The sequence below is a fragment of the Alternaria dauci genome, chromosome 4 (genome assembly GCF_042100115.1).
Source record: "Alternaria dauci strain A2016 chromosome 4, whole genome shotgun sequence".
NCBI lineage: Eukaryota > Fungi > Ascomycota > Dothideomycetes > Pleosporales > Pleosporaceae > Alternaria > Alternaria dauci.
The window spans coordinates 3,258,417-3,274,842 of record NC_091275.1 but is presented as its reverse complement, the minus strand read 5'-3'; the positions used below and the strand labels follow the sequence as shown (position 1 = coordinate 3,274,842).

At 54.4% G+C, this 16,426-nt stretch overlaps 9 protein-coding genes across 9 annotated transcripts; 4 read left to right on the top strand and 5 right to left on the bottom strand.

The window, feature by feature from the left end:
* Window positions 1–33: 33 nt before the first annotated feature.
* ACET3X_005584 (uncharacterized protein) lies at window positions 34–2,059 on the bottom strand (the record flags this gene model as incomplete). The annotated part of the gene is made up of 3 exons (XM_069451806.1): window positions 34–1,447; window positions 1,496–1,859; window positions 1,906–2,059. 3 exons carry the CDS (start codon window positions 2,057–2,059, stop codon window positions 34–36), a joined length of 1,932 nt encoding a protein of 643 aa, XP_069307628.1.
* Window positions 2,060–2,229: 170 nt separating this feature from the next.
* Window positions 2,230–2,804, top strand: ACET3X_005583 (mitochondrial 37S ribosomal protein uS14m). The gene is made up of 3 exons (XM_069451803.1): window positions 2,230–2,373; window positions 2,428–2,599; window positions 2,649–2,804. The coding sequence occupies exons 1-3, from the start codon at window positions 2,267–2,269 to the stop codon at window positions 2,709–2,711; spliced, it is 342 nt and encodes a 113-aa protein (XP_069307627.1). The 5' UTR covers window positions 2,230–2,266; the 3' UTR covers window positions 2,712–2,804.
* Window positions 2,805–3,012: 208 nt separating this feature from the next.
* ACET3X_005582 (uncharacterized protein) lies at window positions 3,013–4,990 on the top strand (the record flags this gene model as incomplete). Its single annotated transcript, XM_069451802.1, has 2 exons — window positions 3,013–3,181; window positions 3,243–4,990. The coding sequence occupies 2 exons, from the start codon at window positions 3,013–3,015 to the stop codon at window positions 4,988–4,990; spliced, it is 1,917 nt and encodes a 638-aa protein (XP_069307626.1).
* Window positions 4,991–7,476: 2,486 nt separating this feature from the next.
* On the bottom strand, window positions 7,477–8,336 carry ACET3X_005581 (uncharacterized protein; the record flags this gene model as incomplete). Its single annotated transcript, XM_069451801.1, has 6 exons — window positions 7,477–7,543; window positions 7,592–7,824; window positions 7,875–8,055; window positions 8,106–8,164; window positions 8,218–8,250; window positions 8,307–8,336. The coding sequence occupies 6 exons, from the start codon at window positions 8,334–8,336 to the stop codon at window positions 7,477–7,479; spliced, it is 603 nt and encodes a 200-aa protein (XP_069307625.1).
* An 889-nt stretch (window positions 8,337–9,225) lies between these two features.
* ACET3X_005580 (uncharacterized protein) lies at window positions 9,226–10,161 on the bottom strand (the record flags this gene model as incomplete). The annotated part of the gene is made up of 3 exons (XM_069451800.1): window positions 9,226–9,457; window positions 9,507–9,789; window positions 9,840–10,161. The coding sequence occupies 3 exons, from the start codon at window positions 10,159–10,161 to the stop codon at window positions 9,226–9,228; spliced, it is 837 nt and encodes a 278-aa protein (XP_069307624.1).
* Window positions 10,162–10,364: 203 nt separating this feature from the next.
* On the top strand, window positions 10,365–12,128 carry ACET3X_005579 (uncharacterized protein; the record flags this gene model as incomplete). Its single annotated transcript, XM_069451799.1, has 3 exons — window positions 10,365–10,722; window positions 10,772–11,903; window positions 11,966–12,128. The coding sequence occupies 3 exons, from the start codon at window positions 10,365–10,367 to the stop codon at window positions 12,126–12,128; spliced, it is 1,653 nt and encodes a 550-aa protein (XP_069307623.1).
* Window positions 12,129–12,142: 14 nt separating this feature from the next.
* On the bottom strand, window positions 12,143–13,257 carry ACET3X_005578 (uncharacterized protein; the record flags this gene model as incomplete). The annotated part of the gene is made up of 3 exons (XM_069451798.1): window positions 12,143–12,245; window positions 12,299–12,404; window positions 12,474–13,257. The coding sequence occupies 3 exons, from the start codon at window positions 13,255–13,257 to the stop codon at window positions 12,143–12,145; spliced, it is 993 nt and encodes a 330-aa protein (XP_069307622.1).
* A 232-nt stretch (window positions 13,258–13,489) lies between these two features.
* On the top strand, window positions 13,490–14,323 carry ACET3X_005577 (uncharacterized protein; the record flags this gene model as incomplete). Its single annotated transcript, XM_069451797.1, has 3 exons — window positions 13,490–13,651; window positions 13,703–13,803; window positions 13,903–14,323. The coding sequence occupies 3 exons, from the start codon at window positions 13,490–13,492 to the stop codon at window positions 14,321–14,323; spliced, it is 684 nt and encodes a 227-aa protein (XP_069307621.1).
* A 211-nt stretch (window positions 14,324–14,534) lies between these two features.
* ACET3X_005576 (uncharacterized protein) lies at window positions 14,535–15,083 on the bottom strand (the record flags this gene model as incomplete). The annotated part of the gene is made up of 3 exons (XM_069451796.1): window positions 14,535–14,824; window positions 14,907–14,917; window positions 14,971–15,083. 3 exons carry the CDS (start codon window positions 15,081–15,083, stop codon window positions 14,535–14,537), a joined length of 414 nt encoding a protein of 137 aa, XP_069307620.1.
* Window positions 15,084–16,426: the final 1,343 nt, after the last annotated feature.

Below are 16,426 nucleotides of genomic sequence, written 5' to 3'. Positions count from 1 at the left end.
CTACCAACACCCAATCCAGAAACCTCTTACATCTCACACCTCCTCCGCACCCGCCATCTCCGCCATCCCCCTCCTATCCTCCGCACTCAACCTATTACTCTTCGCCGCCTCCTTCCACGCCTCCACCCTCTCCACCTGCTCGTCCCCCAACCCCCCCTTCAACACTTTCAACAACTTTGGCGCAAACTTCCCCGTCGCGTACACGACGCCATCATACCGTTTCGCATACAGCACCACCACCAGCGTCAAGAACAGCACGGGCCCATCAGACGCTTTTTGCTTCTGTAGCCGACGCAACATATCCGCTAGCATGCCTTGTTTCGCAGCGGATAAAGAGTCTGGGGTTGGCGGAGCGATGTTCTGTTTCTTGTTGAATTTTTCGAGCGCAGAGGAGAGAGACTGTGTATCCGGTGGAGATGTCTTGATAGCGTCTAGGATACTAGCTAGACGCGCAATGTTCTTTCTAGTTTTGCGACTGAGGACTAGACCCTGTGCGCGCGCTTTGGCAATAGTATCTGGAATGAGCTCTTTGTGCGCGTAAGTAGCGAGGAGCTCTGCGAGCTGGTCGTGCAGTTTCTGGTCTGTGATTGTGGTTAGACCCGTGTTGTAGACGGACCAGCGGGTCAGGAGGCGGTCTGTCCAGTACGTAGCGAAGGCTTCTTCGTTTGGTGTTTCGAGCGAGGATATGGTGGTCCAGAAGTGTTCTTCTAGCGTCTTTTCGACGGGTCTCTGGTCGAGGAGGAGGCGCTGGACGAGGCCTGATGGGGGGATCATGGTTTTGACCCTGTCACGGGAGAATTTGATTTCTTCTGCTTGGGTAGGATCGTGCTGTAGGTTTCGCCATTGTGCTTGTGCGTCTTCTTTTGCGTAGCTGGCGAGTTCGTCTAGGGCTGCGTCTTGTCGTGTATCTGTGAGGATCAGGGGACCCACTCGTACTATCTTTGGGCCTTGGCTGTTTTCTGAAAAGTGGGTGATGATGGAGTCTTTGGCTTTGGTAGCTATAGTGTCTACAGTGCTTGGTGGAAGACGTGCGCCTATCACCTCGGTGACGTCAAGGGTACAGCCTTCTTGCTCGAGGATGCGGATACAGTCTTGCTCCAACTTTGAGACCCAGGCTTGCGATATAGCGAATGACTCTACCACGTCGACGCCCGAGAGCTGCTGGAAGTGAGACGAAACGTCTTGGTACGTTGGGAATAGCTCGGGAAACTCGGAGCCAAACTTTTGCAAGTGGAGATAAGCAAGTGCGCCGGACTGCAAGTCCTGTACCGTAGTATCGCGTTTAGTTTCTAGGTATTGCTTGGGTGTGCATGTTACGCTATCGGCGTTTTCCTGGACGTTGATTCTGGACGCGAGATCCTCAAACTGCATAGCCTTCTCAAGAGTATGAAGAATGAACCATGTTGGAGGGTTGTTTGGCAGATCTTCTGGCCTGATGCTGACAGTCCTGCGTAGTGTTAGTATCTGATGTCCTGGAAGTGATGCATGCACGTACTGAACATCATTGAGCGCCTTTTTAACTATACCCTTGACGGTCTCCACAGCCTGATCAGCGTAGCTTTTAGTGTAGAAATAGCCGTTAGTCTCCAGTACTTCATCGCTCTGGTCGGACAAGAGGGAGTGAAGACTCTTGGGGGAGACATCGTGTTGCGCAACAAAGTCGGCCTTGGATAAAAGTCCTTCTGACAGCAGACCAACGGCCTCTTTTCCTATCGCGTCTCGTTCATCTATGGGAATAATGCTTTCCTCATTTGCGCTGAATATGCACAGTTTAGGATGATTCCTGACAAGTTGATGGACAAGCAGTCGATCTATGTCAAGATCACTAGCCAGTGCTGATAGCGATATACGTTGTGTCTCTGGACACGGCTTAGTAATGCAAATGAAGTAACTGGAAGAACGCACCTTTTGTTACGCGACTCCTGAACTGAGCTTGCACGAATTGAAGAGTAACAAATCCATGTCGGCTGGAAGACAGCGCAAGGCGTGGAACAAAATCAGAAGTTTGCTGTGGGGGGAAGAGAGCAAAGATGTTCTTCACATCGCTCTCCGTGAACATGTTATCCTCGTTTCCTTTTTCTCTTGGCGGGGTAAAGTCGTCAATCCACGTCTGACTTGCACGAGATGGAGGAGGGAGAGTCGGAGGCAGGATGGCGCTGATTGGTGGCGAGCGGGGAGGGCGCGGCAGAACATCGGAATTTCAACAACCTCATCGACAATCATCGCGGGCTCCAGCACCCGGCCGCCCACTCCGCCATCCGCCATCATGTCTCAGTTCCGCGCGGCCAAGCTCGACATTGGATGCTTTGCCAAGATTCGCAACATCCGCGACCACACAAAGCGCAAGGTCTACTCGGAGAATGAGCCCGAACGGTATGCGCATGCGCCTCATGTCCTCATGCCGCGCAAGAATTGACAATGCTACAGGCAAGCGCTCCGATACATCATCCGCAACACGACTCTCCCGCAACGAGTCCGCGCGCAGGCCCAGCTCCAGCTCTCGCAGATGCACTGCTACACGCGCTACACACAGATCAAGAACAGGTGTATAATGGGAGGCAAGGGCCGTGGTGTCTTTAGCGACTTCAGGATGGGACGAGTATGGATGGCATTTTCTTTTGAGAGGGACGGAGCTGACAATCCAACAGTACCAATTCCGAGTAAACGCTCTCGCCGGAAACCTGCCGGGTGTGAAGAAAGCAAGCTGGTAGATTTACCCTGCTGAACGATCGATGGGATACCTGTACAATATTTGGCATGGGCGGCGTAATTGCGCGGGATATACATGGATTATGACATCTTCACCTTCTATCACCGTGCCTTCCGCTTCTGTCATTGTTTGCTCTCACCACGCGCTGCGCATATTAGCGACGGCAGCGGCACCCACACCAGCAACAAAAGTCCGACCCACAAACCAACAACCTCATTGCAACGACGTCTTCAATTTGCATACTGAATCGTCTATTGCGAACGTAACTAACGTCCTACAACAACCCCGGCGCCTATACCACCATGTTCCGCCGTGTAGAGAACACCCTAGAGCCAGATCCGTCTTTCCCAGCAGATCTCAAGGAACTCGGCTTCTTCATCAACAGCTCAGGCGATATCCGCATGATCAACGCGCCTGAAAAGCCCTACGTCTACCACGCCACAAACAACGACCGCGTCAACGAGGTGCGCCGTGAAGCCATGCAGAGCAAGTTCCGACTCTCACTCAGATGACTCCAGCTAACTCGTCAAAGCCTGCCAACGCAGAGAAGCAGAGAAGCGTCTGTCCTATCTTGGCCTCAATCGCATCCACCTTCCCGACTTCACTGTGACCAAGCCCAACGGCCCGCATGTACCCATCCTTGCGCCGCCACCCGAGGTCCTCAAGACGCGCAAGCGCATCGTCGTGATGATCAACGACACCATCCAGGACCTGGGAGTTCTCGCGTACCGCCAGCTGCAGCGAGAACTTGGCATCAACGGCGGGTCAGTTGTGAACTTTGCCAAGGAGATGATCAAACGCTCGTCTCCTGACAACGACGCCGAAAAGGACGCAAGCATCTTCAGAGACGGTTATGTGCTCGAGGACAAGACTACTACTCCCGGGTTGATCGTACTGAATACGGGCCAGTTGCTTTACTCGCACAAGTACAATCAGGCCATGACTTTGCGTAGTTGGCTTGCCATGCCGCGCAAGTCAATTGCTCACGACATGGTTCGCATTTACGACGAGGAGAACCGTGTTCCGGGCCACGGAGATGCAAAGGAGCATGTCAAGACAGTCTTTGACCAGGTCATCTGCAATCCTGATCGTGTGTCGGCCGACGCAGAGGTCTATGTCATTGCCATTGAGGACGGAACTGAGAGTGTTCTGGGTCTTCTCACTGACGACTTCAACAAGTACGGCACCCGCATCACCGCCATGGCACTGGTCCATTCCATAGTCGACGATTCGCAGATCAAGGACCAACACGTCCGCGCCTTCCTGCATCAGCGCGCCCGCCAGTGGAGGCTTAGCGACCTCACATCTAATCCTCAGCACTGTACAGCTCTACCCAAGTCCTACGACCAACACGCCAGTCAATGCTCTTCGTCTAAAGACACGCCATCCATCATGCAGTCAACGAAGCACATATCCTGGCACGAAACCATCCCCACAGGCGCCGTCTCACCCCCAACAAAAGCCTTCCATCATCTCGCCATTGATACCACCCCGCTTCCCCCGTCCACCACAGACGAAGAAGATACAGAAATTACAGAATGGTCCTCAGGTCAAGCACCCATCTGCCCCACCTTCGCTGGCAGCACCAACGCAGTCAGTGAATGCATCTTCACATGTCCCAGCGTCCAACACGCCATCCTCTCCTTCTTTCAAGACGTCGCTCAAGACCCACTCACATACCGCAATCCACTCAATCTAAAACCCTTCACCGGAGCTCCACAACCCAGTCCCGATAATCCTCTTGCGCTGTCCCCGGATAACAACAAGAATGATGGGCAAGAGGAAAATGGAGAGGACTTGGGACTAAATTTCAACGACACGGCCCAACAGATAACACACGAACAAGCCGAACTAGAAGAATCCCGCGACCGCCTCGCTGAACTACGCATAGCTTTCTCCGCGTGCCCGAACACCGTTCCGGAACTGGTTCGCGGCCGCGCGAAACTGGAAAAGAAGATTAGAATCATGGAGACTCGGGTTGGGGAGCTGGAGAAGAAGATTGAGAACGCGCTGCTGCTGGGTGATGGTCATGGTCATGGTGTGGAGGAAGAAAAGGTTGAGGAGGGGAAGGAGAAGAAGAGCGGAAACTGGAAGATGCAGGTCGAAGGACCTAAAGTGCGGTTTGCGGGGACGATGGTAGATAGTGAGTTGTTGAAGGCGGCGGGGTTGGGCGAGAGTGTGGAGGAGGGATTGGGAGTGAGTGTTGGTGCTGATGCTGATGCTGTTCCTGATCAGCACGGTGGCGATGGAGATGGAGATGGAGAGAAGGGATTTGTCTGAACAATGATATTGGTGTGGTGCAACGACGGAGATGGAAAATTGGTCAACAGTCCTATCATGAGTTCACAAGAGCTTCTTTTGAGTCTCAGTCCCTCTGCCTTCGTTTGCAAGTTTAGAAATAAAAAGGAAATTTGTGTTCTGTCATTTCCTCTCTTCTCACCCACTACAACGATCAAAGTAATCTACCTCTCAGCCTTTGCAGTCAAAATCTGATAGAAAAAAACACACATAAAACTAGTATCTTACAAACCCTCTCCCCAGCTCTCCCAGCACAAACCAAAACCCCCTCAATCCCTCTTCTCCCCATCCTCCACCCTCGGCTCCGTACTCAACTGATTCCCATTATAAAACTGCTGCGGCTCCCTCGCCCTCTGATCCGCCAACGTCCTCACCCTCATCGACGTCGCCCCATTCCCAGTCCCAGAAGCCGGCCGTACCGGATCAAGCACAGGATCATGCATCTGTTCCCTCGCCCCACCACTCCCACTCCCTACCGTCCTCCCTCCCCCACCCTGATGCTGTCCCTCCTGCTCCTGCTGACCCCCAAACCCCATCACAGACCCAATCCCCCTCCCCACCAACCCAACCGTACTAGACAGTAACCCAAACGCACCACCCACAATCCCCGTCGCCGCACCCGTTATCCCACTCACACTACCACTCGCAGACCCAGAATACGCATCCGTATACCCCTTGACAGGAACTAGTACCAGCGTCGCGCTCGGCGCGAGATCGATGTCGCCTAGAGGGACCGTCTCATCGCCGGCAGAAAGTTCGCGACTGGGGGACGGAGCGAGGATGTGGCGGAAAAAGTATGGTGGGAGGTGTTTGTTTGATAGGTTTTCGTCATCGTGAGATAGTTTCGCAAATTCAGCATCAATCCAACTCCGTACATCAGCTTGCAGTGTCGCGGTCCGAGGAAACGAGGCGCGAATCGTTCGACCGTCAAAGAGCCGCACGTTAAGCGCTACAATCTTCGCATTCGAGCCGCGTGACGAGGACGTTGTCGCTGTTGCTGACGATGGCGGTGGTGATGCTACGTGCGAGCTCTGTGACGCATTCCCATTCCGTTCCTGTTGTTCCCGCTCTGCCTTGCGCAACGACGCTGCGACTTTTCTTGCCGCTTTATCAGCTTCTATGCGTGCTTTTATGCGTGCCAGTTCCTCGGCGTCTTCTCTCTTCTTCTTGCGCAGCGCATCGCGGGCTTCTTGTTGCGCTTTGCTCGCGGATGCAGATGGCGCTGTGGGATTCGTTTCTGTAGCTCTTTGCTTGCCCTTTGCGTTGGACGAGGGCGTCGGTGCTGGTACCGCAGCAACAGAGGGCGCGGGTACCGCGTGCTCAGCCGACCCATAAAGATCATCTTCTGCTCCCACATTCCTCGTCTCATCGCCCGCCTCCGGTGTTATACTCGTCCGTGGTACCGCTCCAGAACCTGGTATCGGATCCGCCCCCAACACCCCTCTTACGGTATTAACAAACTCCTCCTTGGTCACATCGCTCTTCATCTGCACCCTCAACTGCCCATTCTGTATCACCACAAACGTCGGCACACTCGAGACATCGGAGAACGCAGCCAGAAACCCAGCTTCGGTGGATCCAGCGTCCAGCCGCAGGACAACCGCTTTCTGCACGAGCAGAGCCGAGAGCTACTTTCGTCAAAAACAAATTAGCGCATGTCCTCAGGTTTACGTTGGAAAGGCGAGCGTGCCCATCCGCTCTTGAGCCACTCTTCTTCCCACACGTGGCTCGTGGCGCTGTCGTCTAATTGCGAGTGTATGTCGTCAGTTCGTGTTCATAACTCCACATTCCGAATGAGCGCGCAAGACGCACCTCGCACAAAGCAGGCGACGAGCTTCTGTTCCTGAATGGCACGCGTGATTCCGCTCTGCAGAGTGCCTTGGTGGAACATGATTCGTGTATGGTGGTGTCGTGTGGTGTTGAATTGTTCGCGGGGTGAAGCTTGGGGACGCGTTTGGAGCTAGGATGGTGCCTGGAGCTCTCCATCCCATCTCCGCACTGCCGCGGGGAATTAACCTGCTCTTTGCGGGCGCGCTACCGAGGCCGTATGGGGGCGTGATCATTACGGATCATGGGCCAGATTCATGTTTGGAGCGCGTTGATTGTCAGCCTCGGAAAGGAAAAGATGCAATAAACAGTTCTATCGGTAATGCTAATCCTGTGATTCCTCCACGCCGAAGAAGAGTAATGTCGCAATAAACCAATGCTAGACTCGCCCCATATCCAACCGCACCCAGCCAGAAGATGCTCATCGCATATGCTATTTCATACAGATAGTGCATATGCTGCATGGCATCGTCTGGCCTACTTGTGACCTGCGAGGAAGTCACACTTTCATTCCGCCATTCGTGCTGGATTCCCATTCATGCCGTCCTCATACCCATGCCCCGAAGTAACTCGCATGTTCAAGCTTTTGGTCCTTCCTCGATTACACCAAAACTTCATCTCCTGATCCGATCCTCTTCCGCTTATAGGATGGTGCACTTCTTCTTGTTCTTCGTCGCCGACTGCTGGGGACGGGGGCTCAGGACAGCGCTGGGCCGTGTTAGCGCAGACATACAAAGGGGGCTTTTCGCCACGTACCGAATCGCCTCATCAAAGACACTCTTGAGGTTGCGCTGTGTGAGCGCAGAGCACTCGAGGTACTTTTGCGCCTTGATCTCTTTTGCGACCATGACGGCCTGCTCGTATTGGATGGGCGCCATCTTCTTCTGCCTCAGCGACTCCTTGGTCGCCTCGTCGTCCCTCAAATCGAGTTTTGTGCCGACGAGGATGATGGGTACGCCGGGCGCGTGGTGGTCTATCTCGGGGTACCACTGGTCTCAAATCAGCGCGTGCCAGACATGCTGCGGCGGGCGGCTCTTACCTTTGCTTTGACGTTGTCAAACGACGGGGGGCTGACAATGGAAAAGCAGATGAGGAACACGTCCGTCTGGGGGTACGACAGCGGCCGCAGGCGGTCGTAGTCCTCTTGTCCGGCGGTATCCCACAGTCCCAGGCTTATTGGCTTTCCGTCTACCATGACATTTGCCGAGTAATTGTCGAAGCTGCGTCTGTTAGCTAGCTGCAGGCCGGGCGGTGCGAGGGCGAGACGTACACGGTGGGAATGTACTCTCCCGGGAAGGCATTTGTCGTGTACGAGATGAGCAGACATGTCTGAGAGGCGGTTAGCTGGGGCGCACGCGGTCGTGCAAAGGGCCGTGTCTTACTTTGCCTACAGCACCGTCGCCCGTCACGACGCACTGGGGGAAGTGTTAGCCAAACGTCTCGATGACAGCACTCGGTCGCAGGCGCGCACCTTGAGAGATTGGGTCGCAGGAGCAGCCATGATGCAATGTGTGTCGTCGGATTAGGGTGGCTTTGGGGGACCCTGTTCGGCTTCAGGATGGGGCTTCGGGGCAGCGTGAAGCGATTCGCCGAATGCTGAGACGCTGCAGGGGGATGGAGTCAGACGCAGAAGACAGGATGCAGTGAGGCGGCGCTGGCGAGGTAAAGGACGCACCGTGGAGACTGCTCAACAACTTCCGGGCAGCTTCTGTGAAGGCGCGGGAGCTATCTGCAGCGTAGGGGGGCGTTTTATCGCTTGGCAGGCGGCGGGTCAAGAAGCGAGCTCGAAAGTTGGATGATATGCAGCATGCGCGAGTCGACACAGCGCGGGCCACGGGCTCTGGCGGGGTCTGAGTCGCGGCGGGCAGATGGGCAGATGGGCAGATGGGTGCAGCGGTGGGCAAGGGCGTCGAGATGGCAACAGTAGTCGTGATGATGGTGAGGAGAAGAGACATCAATCCATCAAGTAGCTTCGCCAGCCATGTGCCCGCAGGCGCGTACCGTCTTGAAACCAATTTGCAACACGCTTCTGCCACGCCTGATAGGTACGGTGCACGGGTGGAACCATCTGCTGCCGCTCCAACAAGCCTCCAGTCATGAACTCTCGGAACCAACGATATCGGCTGCCTGTCCGTGTCACGTCGCAGGGCCTCCATGTTTGGCAACCGCGTCTGTTGTGCCGTCGCATCATGCAGCCGCCTAGCCATTATTTGCTGCCTTCTAGCGTCGTGATTCGCCTGTAGCTGCATAATTCTGCTCGCCAGTGAGACCGTGCGGCCATATTATTACCCGTGCTAACCTCGAGCACCACGTGAATCTTGCTTGGTAACTTGATCAACTACGCGCTAAATCGGGTATCTCTGTCGCGCTCTCCAACGTCCTTTGTACGATCAATAGAAAAGAAACAGTCCATCTCCACCCTGCTTGTCTTCCCCAACAAGCTCCTTGCGCAAAAGTAGCTTCATCACAGCCTCGTGTAGCTCCTTCATGTCCAGAATGCCGCGTTTCTTCTGGTCAATGTAGGAAACGTCAATCACCACCCGTTTCAAGTTTGCCGTGGACAGCGCTCCGTCTTCCAGCAGTGCCATCAGCCGATCGGGTGTTCCGACTCCATAGTCGATTCTGCATCGCAGTCAGCATCAGTGGTCGCGCCCCAAGACGCACAACTTACTTGGTTTTCTTCAGATGCGCTATCTGGTCTGGAAGCTTTAGATGCTTCGCAAACAATTTGGCGACGTTGGGGTTCTTGATACCCAGTTTCGGCAGACCAGACTTGAGAGATCGGCACACATCTGCGGCTCGGATTCCAGAAACGGTGACCACGAGCGTGTGCGGAGCTCCGGGTGGCTTGGACGGTGTCGGCTCCAATGTGCTCGACTGCTTCTTGAGAAAAGCAGAGAGATTGTCCGTCGTTCGTGGCTCGGTCCAGCTGGTTCCATCTTGCACGGTCCGAGCTATTTGACATTGGCATTTAGCAACACGTTTGGTACGAGCTCAGACTCACCAGATATGAACTTGTCTTCGAGCTCCACGCTGCTCAGCTCCTTGCCATAAAGTCGTGTTCGCGCGTTGACATAGTCGGCGAGAAGCTGACCATCCATGCGCTCGAAAGCGTGGTTGACCCCCAACGCCTGGTCCAAATCATCTTCGTCAATATCCTTTGCCCTCTGCTTCTTCTTCTCTTTCCGCTTCGCCTTCTTGGCTGCCTTCTTGCTGTCTTTGCTCGCTTCCGGCTCGGCTTCTCTTTTTCTTTTCTTCGATGAAGCGTCAACGTCAAACTGGGCCTCGATCAGGGGCACGCCTCCTTCTGAATCAGAGTCCGACATGGTGTGACTAGTGTTTTGTGTGAGCGAGGAAGGGCACATGCGTTCGCGACAAAAAAAGTAGCAGAAAGTCAGAGGTTATCGATAAGCGCTAGCGTGGCCGATTCGAGTTAGGCTGCCTGCAGGCTGGGGAAGTCGCGTCCGGCGACGCGTTTCCCTGACGTCTATCAACACATCCACTGCGTTCTTCGCATGTCTCTCTCGCAATGGCCCAGTCTGCGCGCAAAAAGCAGCGGCTCTCCCCAGAGCGTGATGCGCAGCAGACACCGAGCAATAATGCGTCTCTCCAACCCACAACGCCGTTCCGCCGCGCCACAAGTGCGGGCCCCACTCCAGGAAGCAGAAGGACGCCGATTCCTCGCACACCAGGAACGGGACTGACGCCGCGGGGCGGCCCAGCAACTCGTCCGCTACCGTCGCGGAGAATTGCGCCAACTACCCCTCATGCGATAAGAGCGCTGAGAGAGCGAGCCAATGCAGCGAGGACACCAGGAAACAACCGCAGACGAAGCGGGCGCATACAGAGGGAGACGCCACGGGACATACTGCGCGATCTCAGCAGAGGTAATGTTCTCGATGATGCTTTCTCTGATATAGCTAACTGTTCCTGCAGCGCTCGCTCGTGACACCCGCCCGGTCGAGCCCTCTCCACAGGCCCTGCCCCAGCGGACACGCCATTCAGCCCTCGATCTTCCCGATGTCGAGGATGGCCCGAACATGCCCGCGCCCCGGCTTTCCATGCCCCTCGAGAACATGTATGACGACGATAGTTTCCACAGTGCCCCGCCACGCCAGTCGCTGCTACCTGACCTACCGGACGATGTCGATGGCGGGACCGTACAATCTCTCGAGTTTGGACGACGAGCAATCAGCGAGGACCCGCGGTTCATGTTTGGCGGAAGACAAAGTGAGCGGTTTGGGGATCTGAGCGAGCTCGGGGCGGTGGAAGAGGAGTACAAGGTCGACGGCACCTTTATCAACAGACGTGCAGATGGGCTGTTTGATCCTGCTATTGATGGAGCTGTAGATGGTGAGGATTCAACAATACAAGCATTGACCGGGCGCAGAGACGGACGGCCAAGCGATGTAGATTTGGGTGTGTTTGGCGACGGAGAGGACGACACAGAAGAGCCTACTTTCCGCTTCATGATACCTGAGCGTATGCGCGTATCGGCTCAGGAAGATGCACATGGGGTACAGGATGAACAGGAGGAGGTCGAACAAGAGGAGGACGAACAAGAACAGGACGCACCCCTGGCTCTGCCGGATGACTACGACTCGCTCGATGGCGACGACCAGGACGAGATAACCGCTGCTCTGGACGGCGAAGATCCGACGCAAACCAACGGCATGCTAGGCTGGGAGTCAGATCCGCCTGCAGACGACGACGCCGAACTAGCCGCCTACCGAGAGGAAGAATCAGCCATCGACCGAAGTCTGCAGACCAAGTCCCCCGAGCAGGCTTCCGCTGTTCAGCTGAAGGGCGTTCGCAAACCCAAGGAATACATGGTTTCCGAACACGGCATCGGCTTCCCGTCGTTTCCAGCCGCGCCTGTCAAAAAGCTCGCTCTGAGCTTTATGAAGTCGCAGGGAGGCAAGGCCCAGCTCAACAAGGAAACAGTTGATGCGCTCGTGCGCACGACCAACGACTTCTTCGAGCAGATCAGCATGGATCTCGCAGCGTATGCACAGCATGGCGGGCGGAAGATGATTGAAGAGAGCGACGTCCTCGCGCTCATGAAGAGGTATGTTACACTACACTTCTATACATGACAAACATGTTTGGTCGGTCCGCTGATTTAGACAGGACTCGTAAGACCACCAGTAATAGTACATCGTTTTCTCTGGCGCAGAAGATGCTGCCCAGAGAGCTACTCCAGCAGCTGCGCATGGAGCCTCCAGTGAAGCTCAAGGGACAAAAACGGAAACGGTTAAATCCTATCCGTGAGGAAGTTGAAGATGACGACTGAAGAGGCGCGATATTTCATGACCAATCGACACTGTGGCGTACTCGCCGTTGAGTGCCCGACATGGGCTTCTTGACGACCATCCAGAACATGACCGAGGTTGCGAAACTGAGCGCGTACCTAGGCGGAGTTAGGTGGCTGCTTGCACGGAGAGAGCAGACAGCGACACTTACCATGTGAAGATGTACTGCGTGTGGTTATTCCGCAGGTTCACAGTAGGCGCCCTACCAATCGGTACGCCCTTGGGTTCCCGTTCATAATTCGTGAGCAGATCCGGCGCTGTGTTATAGTTAGATACCCCAATTGCATCCATCATCCATCATCAATCAACAAAGAAACATTACTCACTCATCGTCTCCTCGACCCACACAGCCTGACTCCCACTATACCTCGCCATCTCCTCCACACTCGGAAAAAACCACTTGCCCTTCTCCGGCTCATTCCTCGGCGTAAACATATTGCCCTTCGGCGGCACCCTCAGCAACCCTTCAATCGTCACCTCGCCCTCCGGCAACGCCCCATTCTTCTTGCGAAACCACTGCGGCGCCGCATCTTTCTTGATCCACCCCCTGCACGCGAGTATCTTATGCACATTCCCCCGCTCATCTCTCCGCTCCAGCGGCGTCACAACCGTATACCCCTCCTCCCCATCCAACAACCGTGGCCCAATCAACATCTCCTGATCATGTCGCAACACACCCCGCGCATACACTCTCCTGTAGTCGAAATCTTTTATCGCATCCGGATCAATACGAAGCGGTAATTCCAGCGGGGGGAAGGTAAGTCGGTCTTCGAAGCGTGCGATGAGGTCTGTTTTCCAGCCTAGACGCTGCACCTGCCAGCATCCGAGGATGAAGGCGGTGATGGGGATGATGGCGAGGATTATGAGACCGGGCCCGTGTTGTTTGCCTACGCGTGCCATTTTCGCGGGCCGGTCGAGGATAGAGACGAAGTTCGGGTCGAGACCTGGACCGCCGCCTACGCGGCGGGTTTGCGGGCGCAGGAAGAGGATGCGTGTGCGTGGGCATTGGGGGCGGGCGTGCGTGTGGGTGTGCGTGGTGCGCAGGAATGGCGATGTGGGTTGTGAGTAGTAGCGCCTGAAGAGATTCATGAACGGATTTGGTTTCGGCATGGTGGGCGGTGTGAGGGGGGACACACAATGTGTGGGTGGTGGTCGCGGCGTTGCGAATCCGTTCACTGCTGTCGGATACCCGAGCTGTGAGTTAATTCAAGATGCTAGACCTCGATGCGGTATAGTCCCCGCAGCTTAGCACGAAGATGCTCTGGGGTGTTGTCAACCTCCCATCCAACTACTGCGCTTACACAACTACCTTGCCACTTCAACGTCTGCGGAATCGCGAATCATGGCGGATGTACAGGAGATGCCGATGGATCGAGCGGAAGTGGCTGCGAGGCGGGATAAAGATGGTTTGCTTGATCTTTTGGATGAGAAGCTCGAACACTATTTGCATACGCTGCATGAGTATCAGGAGGTCATGCAGCAGCTTTCCAAAGAGCTGTCTTCGGTGAGCGCTCGTTCTACTGTTTTGTAAAGAGTTGTTTGTTGACAAAACAAGGGTTACATGTCGCTCGCTCAAGCAAACTTCCACAACTCATCTTCTGCGATCCGGTATGGACAAGACTGCTATGATGAACGTATGCAGGCTTTACGGAAGGTGTGAGTGCTACCTTTTATTGGGATTTTTCTTTCTCAAGGGATTATTCTTTCCACGCCCCAGACTGCTTATATCTCACGTGCTGCATTAACACAATCCAGCCACATCGCGGAACATGGATGCGCCAAAATCGACCGGCCCCACTTCTCCATCTACTCACCATTCACCACTACCCAGGACCCGGATTCCGAAAACCCTACAAACCCATCAGAGCAGGCAAGCGAAGCTCAAGGACCTGATCTCCCCAAGCCCAAAGAAGATGACGCAGACTCCACTCCAGACGCAGACTCCCAACCTCCTCAAGACTCCAAGAAAGCAAAAGAGCAGACCAAGTCTACAGAAAAGCCCGCGGATCCGCTGAGATGGTTTGGCATCCTCGTCCCGCCCGCGCTACGCACTGCGCAGTCGACATTTATAAGTGCTGTCGAGGGCCCAATTCCGCAATTAGCTACTATATTGAAAGACCTACGGACGCAGGAGATTGAGATTGGAAGGATAAGGAAGCAGATCAAGAAGATATAAGGGTATGTTTTGTGCAGTTCCAGAAGCTTGAAACATTCAACTCCTAGTTCAGGTCTGGAAACCCAGTTCCGATTCTGCGGCTAATGCCAGTACCATATACTTCCATCTGTAGTCGCATGACCGCGAACCTTGTCACATACACTCCCATAACGCCACCCAATGCACCCCATAACCACCCATATCCCTTCCCCCCATCCCCCCTCCAACCTTTTCAAACATCCTTCATAAGTTCCTCCAACTCATCATCATCGTCCCAATTCCCTCCTCTCCTATTCACAACAATCTTCTGCTCGTCCTTTTCCTGCTGCTCTGCGACTGCGCCCAGTATCTCCTTGAGCTGCTCTTCCGTAACTTTTTGCCGCAGTTGACCTGTTCGCGCGAGCATTATGAGTCGATTTTCGATGTCGGTTGCGCGCGATTCTTTGACGAGGCGGATGCGACCGAGGCGGTCGGCGGCTTCGGGGAGGAGGATTTGGGAGAGGATGGAGGAGCGTTGGTCGGCTGGTGGGCGGGGTTAGTGGTTGGGGGTTTTGGAGGGTGTGTAGAGGGGGAGAAAGGGAGTATGTGTCTTCTGAAGACATACCTTCTTGTTGCCTGCGAAAATGTCTTAGTCAACATGTTTAGCATTCTTGTCTTGGGATATTTACTTTCGCGAATCTTGTTCTGAGCCCTCGCCGCCTTGTCCTCCGCCGCCCCCGCCTTGTTGCTGTAGCTGCTGCAGGCGCGCGCGTCTTATTTGCTCGAGATCTTCGTCGGACATGTTGTTGTTGCTAAGTAGAAATTACGGCGTCTGCACGTGAAGATTATTTATTGAGCCTAGGTCTGCGGCGCACGTACTGGTCAAGGAAAAGTGTGTTTATGCGGGGAAGTTCGGGGGTCTCTGCTGCAAGGGCACGGACCGCCTTCACCTTCCTCCCCTCCACACCTCCCTATCACGAAAGGCTCAAAGCGAACGGATAGCTTCCAACGGCATTTCAGGAACGCACTAATTACATGTACAACGTAAGGACTGTATGCTCTCGGCTGTCAAGATATCACTAGCGAATAGACTCGCTAAGGGTCATCTCAACATTCACCTTTGCGACTTACTTACGCTAGGTGAGCAAGATGTACTCATTTCGCGTCGCACACGAGGGCTGCCTGCTAGGCAGGACTAAACTTGGATCTTGCCCAAAAACAGCGGTAAGGCAGACCTGGAAGATGTGGCTGAACTCCCACCCCGCGTAGTAGCCTAGGCATCGCTCCGCAGCCGTCCATGAGCGTCAGGACTGCTTCTTCAACCTACTTGGGCTGCTCAAACTTTCTTCTCGCACTTCGCAATGAACTACGCTTCCGGAATCTCCCGTTCTTCCAAAGAGCTTGTTCAGGAGGATATACACCTTGGCGTTGCTGCTGTTACCAACGCACTTGAAGCCTGTACCACCGAGGGATCGTTACGTGACGTAGGAAGCGCCTCAGCTTCAACTACATGTGCAGAAAACACCGTTAGACTGCACGAACTATGCGAATCCTGCACATTATTCACACACCGTTTAGCAGCACTGAGCTGGTTTGACGATTCTGCCCCTCATCCGGACTGGCTCCCACAAGATCGGTACAGACTCTGTGCACTAGCTCACTTGCGACGATGGAATGGTCGCTGTCATTTCTGCACAATCCTTTACTATTTCGTTTCACGTCTGCACTCATTTGACGAGTTGGAAAAACGATACAAGAGTTGGTTGTATATCTGCGCCTGGTCTTATTGCACGCCTTGGGAACACGGTTCAGTGCGGCTCTATGCGACAATAGATCGAAGCATGTGGTTGGGGAACAATTCGTATAGCCCGTTGTTCAGTTCATGGTTGAAGAATTTCGATCTATGTCTGCTTGCAGGTATGTGAGATTGCGATCGTGAACGGAGTGACGTGTTGACTTTTGCTCAGATCAGGGAGCTGGAGGTCATACAGGTGCGCTAGCGACGGCAACTCACGTTCCACTCCGCTCAAGAGACAACACTGGACTCGTGCGAGAATGGATCGAGGATTGCTCAAGGAACCATACCATATGTCGGGCTGCTCATGAAAAATCAACTACGCTCAGAACAAAACCTGAAAGGATGCT

Excerpts from the sequence above, each read along its gene's own strand:
- ACET3X_005583 (XM_069451803.1), top strand. The coding sequence starts at position 2,267 with ATGTCTCAGTTCCGCGCGGCCAAGCTCGACATTGGATGCTTTGCCAAG. Across the intron at positions 2,374-2,427 it reads TCGGAGAATGAGCCCGAACG|GCAAGCGCTCCGATACATCA; the intron begins GTATGCGCATGC and ends ACAATGCTACAG. Across the intron at positions 2,600-2,648 it reads GCGACTTCAGGATGGGACGA|TACCAATTCCGAGTAAACGC; the intron begins GTATGGATGGCA and ends ACAATCCAACAG.